General features: G+C 38.8%; 1 protein-coding gene and 1 non-coding gene across 2 annotated transcripts; one reads left to right on the top strand and one right to left on the bottom strand.

Moving 5' to 3' along the window:
* The first annotated feature begins 315 nt into the window (after window positions 1-315).
* TRNAK-UUU lies at window positions 316-388 on the top strand. Its single transcript has one exon. It is a non-coding gene; the product is annotated as a tRNA-Lys (tRNA).
* Window positions 389-942: 554 nt separating this feature from the next.
* On the bottom strand, window positions 943-14,049 carry LOC104420877 (AP3-complex subunit beta-A). The gene is given in 11 exon segments (XM_010032650.2): window positions 943-1,707; window positions 1,848-2,117; window positions 2,640-3,640; window positions 6,450-6,650; window positions 8,822-8,931; window positions 9,008-9,134; window positions 10,151-10,324; window positions 11,083-11,709; window positions 12,993-13,242; window positions 13,559-13,637; window positions 13,640-14,049. Coding segments are annotated over 11 exon segments (3,417 nt in total). The 5' UTR covers window positions 13,851-14,049; the 3' UTR covers window positions 943-1,340.
* Between the last annotated feature and the right edge of the window lie 280 nt (window positions 14,050-14,329).

Raw genomic sequence — 14,329 nt, 5'->3', positions numbered from 1 at the left:
AGATAGACTAAAGCTGAAACTTAATGGAATTGGAAATGACATCAAACATAATGACCGGAACCAAAATGCTCAAAGGACAAATCCGTCCTGCAATTCAAGAAAACGAGACCTCTCATTCGCTCAAATTTCGAAAGTACTATCAAGATCAACTTCTTTTATTGAAACAGCCGCACGTTTCTCCTGACAATGCATGACATTGCCGTTTTCGATTCATTTACGGCTTCCCATTCACGACTAAACCATATGGATGGGCAAAAAATACCTCTTATTTAGATCTATGTTAAATAGTATAATAAGTCAAAATATCTCAGACAAGCCGTCTTAGCTCAGCTGGTAGAGCGCATGGCTTTTAACCATGTGGTCGTGGGTTCGATTCCCACAGACGGCGTTCTACTTTTAGTTTTGTTTTTGCCATTTGTCCTGTCTTAACTCCAGAGAGAATTGTTAATTGATGCTGGTCAGTAAGTAACAACCACAGCCGTGTCATAGAATACAATGGGATTGTGCCTGTTTTGAGACTAACGAATGAGCCAAACTTTGCTTTAATTTTGTACCAGGCAGTTCAAAGCGTTGATGATTTGAGACGCCAAATTGACGACGACACTTCGGGAGTCAACTTTTCATCATGTTCTTCTTCAACACTGAACCACCAGAATTCACCGCTAAAAGTTCAGTTAGAAGTGCATCCTGGCCAAACTACCAATACTAACGCCGTTGATTAGTATCTCAGGAACCAAGTAAGAAAAGACATGATTCTTTAGTCCCCACTCCCCACTTAGCAAAAGCATGTGCAGCCGAATCGCAGATTCTACCAACTTATTTTCTTCTCTACTTCACCTTTCGATGACGCACCTTTCCGATTGAGCCCTTTGCCTCCGAAATGAGAGCGATCACCCAGCTTGCCCATATTACTTCCGATCAGCCATCGATGTAATTAATGTCTTTAAACATTAAAACTGAATTTCAGATAGCCCAAAACAAACGTTTCCTTACAAACATATGCCATGTGGAACTCCATTAGATTGCTATGTCACACCTGGGTTCAAAGTTTTAACATCTTGTACTCCAACCGAAAAACGAAAACAGAAAGTAAAATGGAAGCATTTTTTTTCTGTACAAAAAGAATGGAGGGAAAAAAAGGAGAAAAGCAAGCTCCAGCCTACACCATCTACGACCCCAAAACACAAGACAAGCAAAAATTAACAAAAAGAGAACGAAGGCCCTCCATTTAGTGCAGTAACCATGACATCAATTGAAAGATCAGAATGACGATTGTAATTTCCTTTATGCCAACCTGAGTCAATGATGAACAACTGTATGATCCATCCCTCAAAATCCAATTAGGGGTGATGGTGTGGGGATTCACTCAAAAAACTTACCACCCTGTTCAGAAGATTCAACCCAAATACTGTTTCTTCACAATTGACTTTAACTGTTAAATTTAGTGGCTCAGAACACTTACCTTCTACAGTTACAGTTATTAAACAAGGAATAGACTTGCTCAGGATCTCACAGCCAAATCGCAGGCACAAACCCGTCGCATCATCGAGCTTGGTATCAACTGGCATGTCCACAGATACCAAGGATAGATTTGCATTGCTGAGCATCTTCAGCACTAGGCTCTCACAAATTAAAAGGAATTTATCTTTCACTGCGTCACCATCCTTGTCCTTATTTATCTCTTCAATGTGATCGTTAAAAGTGCACCTGTTGCAAGCAAAGACGAAAGGTGTATCTGATATTTGTTAGTTGCCCAACTTACAAGGATGAGGGAGGTGAAAATGCCAGCAAATAAGATAAAGTTAATAAATTGCTTCTTGTTATAAACTTCAGACAAAAATTCTGACCCTCTCATGTATTCAAACATCCCTCTGAGATGGGATTCATTGTCTGTGAAGGCTTCTAAATCCAGCAGAAGTGGTTTGACAAAGTACCCTATATTGGGCCGCAACTTAACAGGAACCTTCTTGCCATTGTACAGCAATGCAAGTTTAAGAGGCAATAAATGGTGATGGAAGCGAACTTGCATAATCCTTTTTAATGTGTCACCAGGTTCCAGAGAATTGATCTCTTCCATAGGAACTAAAGTTGGCATGTTGCTGTTGGACGTTGAGAAACTGCAAACCCAGAGTAGATATTAGTGCTTGAAAGCATAGCAAAAGATTGAAAAAAGAATTTAATGCAATAGAATTTCAGGTTCTTGGACAGAAAGTTCAACACGTTGCCTAGAACATTGGGGAGAAATGTAATCTTTTGCTTTTTTCTTTATTTGTATGTGTGTCTGTAAACAAGCTTTTTCTAAGCCAATGATAGATCAACTTTCAAATGGGTGAACACTTTTGAGATGGGTGAACAAACTCCAACACTGTTCTGTTGAGATGGGTGCACAGATCAGAGTGTTTCAGGATATCTCAAAATTAAGTGGAAGCATACAAGAAATTTTTTTCCAACCATGGAGCATTAGTCCATGGAAAAAAGAATACTACCTAATGTATGTGCGCACAGCGTGAGAGAGAGAGAGAGAGAGAGAGAGAGAGAGAGAGAGAGCAGCATTTGCACCAGGCATGCATGACAGGTCAACAGTACGTGAATGATGATGGTACAGTCAAGAGATATGGACAAGCAGAAAACTAATTGACCTTTCAGGGGCAGACACTATTTGATCAGCGGAATCCTGTCCATTGCTGGATTCCTCTTCCACTAAATTTACTTCTGTCATGGACTCTGCAGAACAATTCTTTAAGGAAACTTCAATGCATACAAGGAGAGGTGATACGCTTGAAACTTCTGATGAAAATGAATATTCAACTTTCAACCCATTTCCATTTGCTGGGTCCAAGAGTACGTAGATTTTAGGTTTGACTCGCTGTCCAATGTTCCCAAAACTAATTCTTGCTGAAGATCTGTGGACTCGATTTGAATGTGATATACTCGTGTTTGAAGATCCAGGTTGCTCACCTAACCATGATTCAAGAGCAGACTTTGATACTAAATCGCCCATATAGTCATTCCCAGTCTGTGGAGCTACATCCTCATTTCCAATATCAGAAATCTGAATCAAAGGACCAGCATCATTATCTTCTTCACTAACAGAACCACTTTCAGAATTATAAACATCACTGCCAGAGCCGGTCATAGTAACCTGAGAGCTGTAATTTGAAGCGCTGCCTTCATCTGAAGATCCGTCAGAAGCATCAAACTCATCCATCCCAGTAGTACCACTTTCTGCAACCCCATCTCCAGGCATATTTTTTCCTTTAGCATTTGATATCAGATCCAGGTCATCCTGAAGCAAACTGCAAGGCTTTGGAAGAGGCTCATACCCAGGAGCAGCATGGAAAACAATCTGCGAAAGTGACCCAGGGAGATAAAATCGGTTGCTTAGTGGCTCAGGTGAGATTGACTTTAGTTTGCCCCCAAATATGTGCTCTGCAAGTACACAATGCAGGTTTTTATTTTGTGGCAAACAATCTGCTTGTGTGTCTGAAAGGCAAGAACCTATATTGCATTCCAAAAGCTTTTTGAGAAAGCGAGCTCGGTCCCGAATATCATAATTAGCATCACATTCAGCCAAATCTAGCACAAAGGCAAGAGTCTTTCTAAATATCAAATGATCTTTCCCTCTAGCATCAAACAAGACCTGCAGAGAAGGTACATGATTGTTCTTCAGCATACTTAATAGGTATATAGTATTATAGTAAATATACCGATGCATAGGCATGGTAAAACAGGTCAAAGGAAGTACATATACTGAAGCAATCACAGAGATCGACAGGTGATATGTAAACAAATATAGTAAGCATTGCTCCTGGTCTCTGAAGATAACCATTTTTTAAAGATACAGGGACGAGGATTTTCAGGTTACAATTTTCAAATTGCAACTTGTTCCTTCAATTGGTTTGTCTACCTTGATATACCAAGTAAAACAGGTCATGCAAATCAAGAAATTTGAATTTTCTCAGCCTTTGTTATTTTGCTTCATATAAATGACTATGCTCTCATCAAGACATTCACTTACGACTGAAGAGAGACAAAGTTCAATATATTATAGCCCAAAGGAAATAGTTACCATCTTAGATGCTGAGACAGCATGAGGTGGCCAGAATGACAAATAGAATTATATTATATTTCATCAATGAACTACACTACAAATACGATTCTCGTGAAAAAATCAGATGTCAAAATAAAGCCATAACATATAGTTATGTCACTAAAGCCTTTATTTAACCATTCAATGCAGTGTGATATTTGTCTAAAGTTGACAGCATGAACAAACCTAACAGCTCAAATTATTTCCAGATATTTCTATGGCTGACTTCATTAGAGGGCGCCCCAGTGCATGAGGCACCTCACTGTGGGAGCATCATATATCATATGCAGCCTTTCCCTTGCTTTTCCACAAAGAGGCAGTCAACATGACTCGAACTCACAATCCAGTAAAAGGCTGGTAAGTTCACCTTTATGCCAAGGCTTGTCCTCACCGAGGTGATGTTATTAAAGTAAGAAAGTTTACTTTAAAAAAGTTTCATTGATATGTGTCGGACATACACATACTAAGCAGTGAGAGAAAGCCTTCAATGCCATACTGTAGTGGCACTCCTTTCTATTATGTGTCAAAAACCGGCAAAGGATCCCCCAGTGTCAATAATTAACCTCAAAACTATTTAGTCAGGCCAATATGACCCAATGTAAGCAGGGGCTGCTTAACAGTAATTAAGCCCAGGAGTCGAGTATATCTCGACTTTTTATTCATGTGCATGTCCACATGTGCCATAAGTGGACTCAGCAGATAAACATATAAAAGTTGGCATTGGCACTTAAACATCACGGAATAGATATTTCCATCTCAAAACTCCAATAAGTGCAGATATCGGTAATTACCTAGGACATGTCCACTTACTTCAAATTTCTTACATCACTTCCTAAAAATTAACTGTGACAATTATGTGAAGTAGGTTGGGCATAACAAGTCAACACCAACATGCTCAATATGATCAAAACAAATCTCCACACCCAGCAATTAAAAGCCACCTATAAGAAATGAACATATAGTTTAGAGGCAACAACAGAACTAGATTCCCCACGTCTCAGTACATCAACACCTTAAATGAAGCCTGTTCAACAACATCACCTTGTGGAGAACTTAGTTCAAGATACAAAGTTCCAAGCATCAATACAATGTGAATCTGGTAAGAGCATAAGGGTGACTTTGAACAGTGGACTTGAGATTGACAACAATAATTGAGAACACAGCAATCAGAACCAAACCGACAAATACCAATAAGCATGAGCCAACAAAAATAGTTAGAATAAAACAAGTGGAAAAGGTATCCCAAGCACATAATGACAATTCCAGCTGAACTTAATCAAATACTTCTTACGTGATTTGGGAACTCTGACCTACTAATGTAATTTTGGTCACATGAAAAGAAAATTAGTCAAAGCATTCATAAAAATCCTCTGACTGTCAAGTTCTTCAGATTCTTCGTGGAATGACTCCAGTTTGCTCTTTCATTCTTTTGATTTTCTGCTAAATTTACTCCATGATAAATCACAATCTTCAAATTTAAGTATCTCCACAGCATCTCATTTTTAAGCTTCCAAACTCGCCATTTTACCCCCTAGGTTGTTAAACCTTGGCATGAATTCTTCTCTGCACCTTGTATTACTCTCATGCATAACTGGTGCCAAATTCTGTACTGCTCAGAAATATCTAATTACTAATCTAATCTAATGTAAAAATAGAGAATGAAATCCATTCTTGCCATGAGGATTATGGGAGCATTTCAAAGTAATGCTACACACCAAATAATTTGATAAATTCTGCAACTTTTTTTCTAAATAACTAATGACAGTACTGGTAAGGGGAGACAATACTGGTTAGCCAATGCAGTTCAATTTACAATTCATGAATGGCTTAGTTGTTTTAACAACAGTAATTGAAGAAGTTAGACAACTTTTCTAGATAGAGCATATTAACTTTCATCAACATCATAGAAAGTTATCTTCCATCCATCTATAATTTCAATCACCTGTTTGGTTCTATAACAATCTTTGATGATTACATCGATGCATATCTTCAGAAACTTGCCTACCAACAATTAGCACAGTTGAAAAGGAGTTGGTCTTCACTAAACTTTAATGTGCCCTGTTTCTCTAACGTGATTGCTTGGCTAGATGTAAGAAGTAGTTAGGAATGTGCAATATGAGCAAGTGGCATACATATACCAAAATCAGTTCAACTTCAACTGGATTTTGACTGATTTTCACCTCAATTATTGTGAACCTTGTCTTTTATACCATTATAGTTTGTTGATTAGTATAGAGTTTACTATCTATGTGGATAGAATAAATATATTTAAAACTAACTATAAAAAGAAGTAAGGTGGGTTTAGCGAAACCATTCACACAAAAGTTAAAATAAAGTAGGGTATAACTGTTCACATTACCTTAAAATTAGTGTTAAGAATCTGAAGCTTTGCTTCTAGCGCTTCTGACTTAAAGCAATAAGCCAGATACGCAAGCACAGGGGTTAACATCTTTGGAATTTTCTCTCCTACGGATCTGTATTGTCCTACCATCCAAATAATTATCGCCCGAGCTGCCGGCACCTTGATTGCATCTAAACTACGAATCAATTGGATTACAACCTGTAATGAAAAAGAAGTCATCCATCAAGTGTCAATACGTCAGCAATTAACATGTACCGAAAATTGAAGAAAGAAGTGAAGCTAAATGAAGTCATCCATCAAGTGTCATTCATGCAGCACTACCAACTCTACCACCTGGTATGTCACAAATGCCTCAGACCAAACTCAATATGTTCATGGAAATTTTTCAGAGTAAAAGTGGAGCTAAATGATATACAATCAATAACGACACATTATTATGATGAAAACTCCTCATGAAAAAAGAAATCAGGAGCTACATAGTTAATATAACTAACACTGGAGGAGAATTGGCAGATTGCCACAATCAACAACGCAACTCATAGGCAAGTGGAGAGGTCGGGAAAAAAGCCAAAGAGCATAGATAAGCAATGGGTTTGAGTGGTTATAATTTATGAAAACCTGTTCAGCCCATGAGGCAAAACAGGTTCTCTTTTTTTCTTTTCAATAGATAGAAAGTACAACTACACAGCACCAAGGGGGTGCAACCTTATATACAAAGAGAGCTCAGAAAAACTGAAACCATATACAAAACAGCTCTCAAAAGCAAAAGAGAGCTCAAACACAAGACAAATCATTGACTATATCAACCAAGGCATTTACATCCATATGCAAGTATTCATTATGCCAAGACTGTATTACTTTAAGCCAATTATCAATGAAAATAGAAAAGGAAGATTCCTCTCCATCAAAAGCTCTCTTGTTCTGCTCCTTCCAAATCAACCGAAAAACAGAGAGAGAAAGGAATTAATGTAATTCTTTTGTTGTTGCACTGTGAACAAAATCCATGCCAAGCCCAAAGTTCTTGCTCAATGGAACCTCCAGTAACCCAAGATAACCCAGTACAGGCATAGGAAACTGTCCACACCATTCTCCAAGAACAATGAAGGAGGAGATACTGCATGGACTCTGCCTCCTTTTTACAGAGGAAACACCCATTAATTGTTGTCAGTTATGTAGAGTAATTATATTTTCCCCAGTTGCTTCGCAAGCAAAAAAAAGAAGCTCTAGTGGAACCCTCACTTTCCAAGGAAAATCCATTCTACCCCCAACAACCTCCCTATCTTGTAGCTTGTAATAAGACTTTTGCAAAATATTCTCTTTTTCATATTGGGCTTGTTTATGATTTTTTAGTAAGCACACTAGGCAATGATACAACAAAGCTTGAACCAGCGTGGAGAAGGCCGAAGAAAACTTAGTTCAGCTAGACAGGCACATGTGGCTCAATATTCCATGGGCATATTCAGGAAGAATCAAGAATCTTGGTCAAAGATTTCCTAGATCAGTATGATAACAATCTTCTTGCCGTGTTCTTTTACTTCAGCTTCTTGTTTTTCCCCAATAGAAGCATAGAAAGAGTCCTGTACCAAACATTGAGGCAAAACCCAATCCAATGACTTAACATGATTGCTGCTGACACTGCTTTAATATTCCATCCACATTACTGTGACTGCTGGTTAGTGGTATATTCATTTTGCTAGTGGAGTAGGTAGGTATGATAATGCAGTAATCAGAGCAAAGTCCACTAGTTCAGAATGGAGAATTTATCTGCTAATTTCCCATATGGACACAGTATAAGTTCATCAAAACTTGAAGAACATCTCAGGCGATGTTAGGGAAATCACATGAAAATGTGCCTACTGTAATGAGGAAGGGCTTCCAATTTACATCAAGAAAATGTCAGATATCACCTATCCCAACTTTAAAAGGCAAAGATATGGATTTATCATTCCTCTCCAATTGGTCCAGTTTTAAAAAAAGAACTAATGCCCCATTCAGTTATCTCAACTGAACTATAAACAGGGATTAGTCAAGCCTAATGGTTTGTTTACTCCATATTCTTCCTGATAGTGGCCGCACCAGGGGAAGGGGGTTGGTCAGCAAATTCCAGGCACCATAAGATTTTCAACATCTAAAATTCAAAAAAATAATCTGGAAAGCAGTACTAATAATCATCTTGATCTTTTCAATTCTCTACTGAAAGTACCTATGGCCCCTTTCACTTATTTCACCAAGATGCAAACCATATTCTCTCATAATGTTCAGAAGAATCCTACCAATCCTCTAAAGCTCATCTCTGTACACATCACAAAATATTCAGATCGATTGCTATGGAGTGACTAACTTTACAGGTATAGGGAAGAAAATACAACCTTCTCATGTCTTATTGGATCTCTGTTTATGATGGACCAAATGGACATTATTATTTGAGTCAAAACTCCTGCTTCCTCATCTAGAGAACCAAGCTCACCAGAGAAAAATTCTGCAACACCAATCTTTGCCCACTTAATGAAAAGGACTTCTTAACAGCAGATAAAAGGTAAGTGATAGTAACTTACCATGCCTAGTCAGAGACAACAAACCGTCTAAGCATCCATCTGCCATTTTTGGAAGCCGTCGTGCGCATAAACCAATCGCACCCACAGTAGCCGCAGCAAATCTCCTGTCTGGATCCCTAATATAATCCTAACAATGAAGTACTAAAAATGAGAATCACTTTGAAAGCATTTATCCTGTTAGTAGGAGGAAAATTTGGGAACATACCTCTGACAATCACATACCCACATTAGATTACTCCAGCTATTTATAAGTATCCCTATCTACATTAATTAATAAGAATAAAGCTACACCTAAGCATACCAAGACTGCAATAATACCCCTTCTGCTAATCTAAACTTCCATTTAAACAATAGTTTCCATCCTACTCATTCCAAAATCCAAGAATCAATCAACTAGTGCAGTTAAGCCCTAAAGTTCCAAAGCCAACAGAAAATAGAAAACCTTAAACCTACCCAACCATATATCTACATATTGCAATGGAAGATAATCTTGGCGAAAAAGCATATGTGATTCACAACAGATTCAATCACAAGCATGACCACAATTACAAAGTCAACTGCATATTATCTGTATTTTTTAAAAAGAAATTTATGAAAGGACAGAGAATTATGAAGTCAAAATACTAGGATCATTCTATTCTTTCATGCAACTCACTCCACAAAAATTCAAATTCATTGCCAATTGATTTTGTCTAGAATTGAAGTTGTACTGCTGAATGGTTTGAATGATCTGCGGCATGGCTTTTCTTGTCCTCTTTTTTTTTTTTTTTTTTTTGGAGCTTTCTGGAGGAATTTGGTTGTATGAGTGGCTAACGATTTTGTCCCAGGTTGTTTCAATGGTTCTTTCCATCTTCTGGAAGAGGTGTGGTGGGGGTTACAGGGACATTATTTTGCTGCATTGCAGGTAGGTAGTGTAGAGGTGTTGCTTGGACTTGTAGTAGGTAGCAGTTCTCCCACATTTTGAGTTTGGAGCAAATAAAGATATCTACATATCCAAGAAAAGAATAATAACTTCAAATTAAGTACTAACTAAACTATACCACCACAAAATCTTAATATTATGCAATGAATTCTTCCTCCAAAAGAGGCCGGTCACTAACAAGTAAGAAGAAGACAGCACAGGGGCAAGAAAAAAAAAAGTACCTGAAACTCTTTCAGAATGAATGGAATCGATGATTCAGTTGCAATGGAAGCTAGGATATCAAGCTTCAAAGCTTTTATTTGGTATGTATCAGAAGAAACTATGTAGAAGTCTTCAAAGTTAGTCGCGAAAAGAGAGGGCATTGCTTTTGCAAAAATTTGAATGTTGCAAAGCACCTAGAAACACAAATCAAAGTTACCAACATCAACATCCACTATGATTTTAATAAATGCAAGTGGAATGACAGATACATTTCGAAACTGGATTCTGCCAAATTGACACATATAATAGCAAATACTAGGTTTAGCTGGAGCAATCCACTAACTTGCCTGCCCACCCAGGATACATTCACAAACTTGAAAAGTCAGCAACATAAGAACAGGTGTCTTCTGCAGATTTTCTTGTCTATATGTAGCACCTACCTTATTATATTTACTTTACTATGTTCTTAATCCTCATTCATGTTACATGATAACCATTTAATTTCGTTCCTATTGAACTGGAAAGCAATATGTTCACCTTGCATATGTCTGTCACACCCATGACCTAAGTCTCATTCACTTATGTTCAAGAACGATGACACAAGAACAACCTTGTGCCTAGGTAGGGGAACGGTTGGGCAAAAAAAACAGAGAATGCAGTGTCAGACAATCTCCTCAAAGACCATGTATGTATTAAGCTAGGGAGTTGGGGAATGGTCAAGTAATTCTCATTTTACTTCATAATATAGGTTGAAACAGAAAAATAAACTGGATGTCAGGTCAATAGTGGTAGTGAAACAAATTACCCCAATACCATATCAAAGGCATAACCGGATATATCACCAAATAAATATAGATGTCGACCAAGTTAGCATAAACGTACATATGCAGACACATCCACCCTCCTGCCCTCCATAGATACATCAATGTGAGAGCTTGAGAAAATGGCTTACCACATATCTTGAGGCATTAGAGGATCGCAGGACAAACAAAAGTGGCTTAACTATCCTTCTGACATCCTCCATCGGCGCCATAATCCAGTGTACACTAGCAGCAGCAACTACCACTGCACTGTTATAACTCCATAGCAGTGGTGATGTACATTGAAGTAAGATCTTAATGTCTTCATTAATTTTCCCAGATGTATAGCTTGCAGAAGTTAACTTCAGTGAAACTATATTAATGTAACTTGCACGTGATAAATATTCATCCGGTCCTTCAATGTACGACCTGCATATTGTATTGGCCAATTCAGCCTCATAAACATCTTTCAGGTCAGTATTTTCTTCTCCTTCTATAATTCTGGTAAACTCATCTTCCTCATCCTGATGTGAACTCTCTTTTTTAATCAGAAAAGACATGATCGATTCTCTTACTAGACCATGTCTTGCGACTACATAGCGTAAAAGAATGCTGATTAACAATATCTGACCCCACTCTTCCACATCAGGCAGAATCTCACATAATCTTTTGTAGCTCTTCCCTATTAAAGGGAAGTTATTTGGACAGACAGAAGCAAAAGCAGCAGCAGCAGCCCCAACTACTCCAGGGGAATTATCATTCAACAGTTTTCCAACAACCTGCATTTCATAGGTTATAAATTGAATCGTTAAGGAAAAAGAAAGGAATACAGCCGAAGAAATTTGAAAACCAGTTGTGCAGCAAACTGTTAACACAAAGACAAATGTCCATATATTCAACGCAGATTATGAGTATAACAAAGTCTCTAGTTAAAATAGCAAACAAGCGCAACTGAGCAATTTTGGACTATGCAGGGTTGATTGTATGGATTCTACACCAGTGCATCCAACCTACCACTATGTCACCTGGAAGAACCATACATATTTGCAGTACTTTTCAGTTAACTAAAGTGTCATTATGCCAATAAAAAAACACAAGAGTGTCTTCATATCATTGTTTACCATGCCAAAATCACCCCAAAATGAGTTTTGCTCATTTCATCTCACTCATCACAAACCAAATTGCTTCAAGATTACCTAAGTTTTACTAAATGGACACAAAACTCCAGATGCACTTCCTGTCTAACAACATGACACTTAATTTCCACACTGACCTCACCATCGACCTCTACCCTATGGCAGAATGAATGGTTGGTAGGATTTGAGTCTGATTTCTAAATCCTACTTCATTACAATATCTTCCTTTGACTGCTTTATTCTCCATGTGTAACCCAAAAAGGACCTTTAATAAATGATCCACTGTTTCTTTGTAATTTAGGAGATTGTTCATAATGTAGTGACACAAGTTGGAATAATTAATTATGCACAAAAGGAACAACAAGTAAAAGGGGTTCCCAACCAGACAGTAAAGTTTACCCTTATTGTTCTTTCTTTAATGAGAGTAGTTCTATGATTTCTGCAATGATATAAAATGTCAATCACATGTTAAAAGGACAAAGCGGTGGAACTTAATCAGAGTGCATAAAATGGACAACAAACAGAGATAATCTTCCTACATGGCAACTGAAAGCATAGAAGCCTATCTTTCACCAAATGACTGGATACAGTCTTGGTAAACCAGATACCAAGTGCATGCTGGCATTTAATTTAGTGATGAGCTGATTAAAAGGAATATAAACACCCCCTCCCCCCAACCCAAAAACAGCGGTAAATAAAATGAATAAGCAAAAGGAGAAATCAATTTTGATGAGCCATATCCTCAACCCCATTAATTACTTTTCAGAAAATTTTTGGCACGGGCAAAAAGAGTTGAGGTACATAAACCTGTTGAGTTCTTTCTCCTGCTCTAACAAAACATCATATACACCTTACCAAGCATTTTGCCCAGACAAAAAGCAATGGCAAATAGTAATTGCAGAAAACCAAAAAGTGAAAACAAACACCTCTTCAATTGCAGATATATTTTCCTCAATGCGCAAGTCGAACAACTTGGGAAGAGCATTAGCAGCACATTTTCTGACATAAACAGATGGATCTCGAGCACACTTGTTTACAGCTAGAAGGACGATGGGTGCAACTACGTGAAGACGAATTCCAGCCATTGTGCGGAGTGCCCAGGCCCTCACCAATGGATTGGTGTCCCCCAAATCCCTTTGGAAACAATTTATCGAAAGCAATGCTTCATTCGGACGCCTACAAGCATCAAGAAAGCGTAAACACAATCAATCAGCCAAGTGCCGAAATCTAAATCCAATCGTCCACGTCAAGGTGATATAGAATTCAAGTATGGGATGGATATCTAGTGAGAGCATGTAAACATGACATATCATCCCACTTCTTTAAAAGGATTAGCAGAAACTTAGGGACATATGAACAATGCCTTAACAGTTCCTACCCAAAAGCCTACATGAGAGATAGAAAACAATCACGCACACCTCTTCAAAGCTCAAAAACAATCGGAATTGAGGATCCATTTCAAATGAGCACACCGGTCGATCCGATCACATACTTTTCGGCATAATGCAGCACGTACAAGTAGACAAGCTTCTTCACTTCCAGGGACTGGGACGCGACGTTCTTGACGACCTGGGGAAGAAGTTGGAGACGTCGTAGCCCTGGGCGATGAGCGCGAGCAGGCGCTTCAGGGCCTCGCACTTCTCGGAGTCGAACCTGCTGTCGAGCAGCGGGGCGATGCTGACGTCCTCGGGGTCGTCGTAGAGGTGGGCGTCGGTACCGATCCGGAACATCATCGTCGACGCCTTGCTCAGCGTCTCCGCCGTGGCTCCGAACTGCGAGAACATGCTCCCGGCGGAGGGGTCTTCCGGCCTTTTCGTAGGCTCTCGGGCGGTCGGAGCTCCGGTGGCTCCCCTCCGGCCGTGAATTCTCCGGCGAGGGGGACAGATCGGGAAGGTGAATCGGTGATCGGAGTTGAACTTGCAGGAGCAACTGTGCAGCTCGTAGGTTTCGCCGTTCCGATTTCGAAGATGATCTCCATGGCCGGGGGGGTTCGAACTTCTGGTTTAGGCTTACCGGTCGGACCGCCCAGGACCCGGCTCACGCTCGCCCGTTGGATCCGTGGGATTAAGGGTTTTTTTGGCAAATAATAAGTGGTTATGTAAGTTAATAGAGACTCCATTAAGAAATCCTCCAAATCATTTAATACTCGTTTTAGTCTTAATATTCCCAAGATAACTTTAACTAGAAAGTATGTCATAGGTTTTCTTTTTATATTAATGGTGTGTCTATTGCTCTATGAGTACTAGATTAATCCCAAAAGATG

Source organism: Eucalyptus grandis, chromosome 10 (genome assembly GCF_016545825.1).
Source record: "Eucalyptus grandis isolate ANBG69807.140 chromosome 10, ASM1654582v1, whole genome shotgun sequence".
NCBI classification, from domain to species: domain Eukaryota; kingdom Viridiplantae; phylum Streptophyta; class Magnoliopsida; order Myrtales; family Myrtaceae; genus Eucalyptus; species Eucalyptus grandis.
This window is presented reverse-complemented; position numbering and strand designations above follow the sequence as displayed.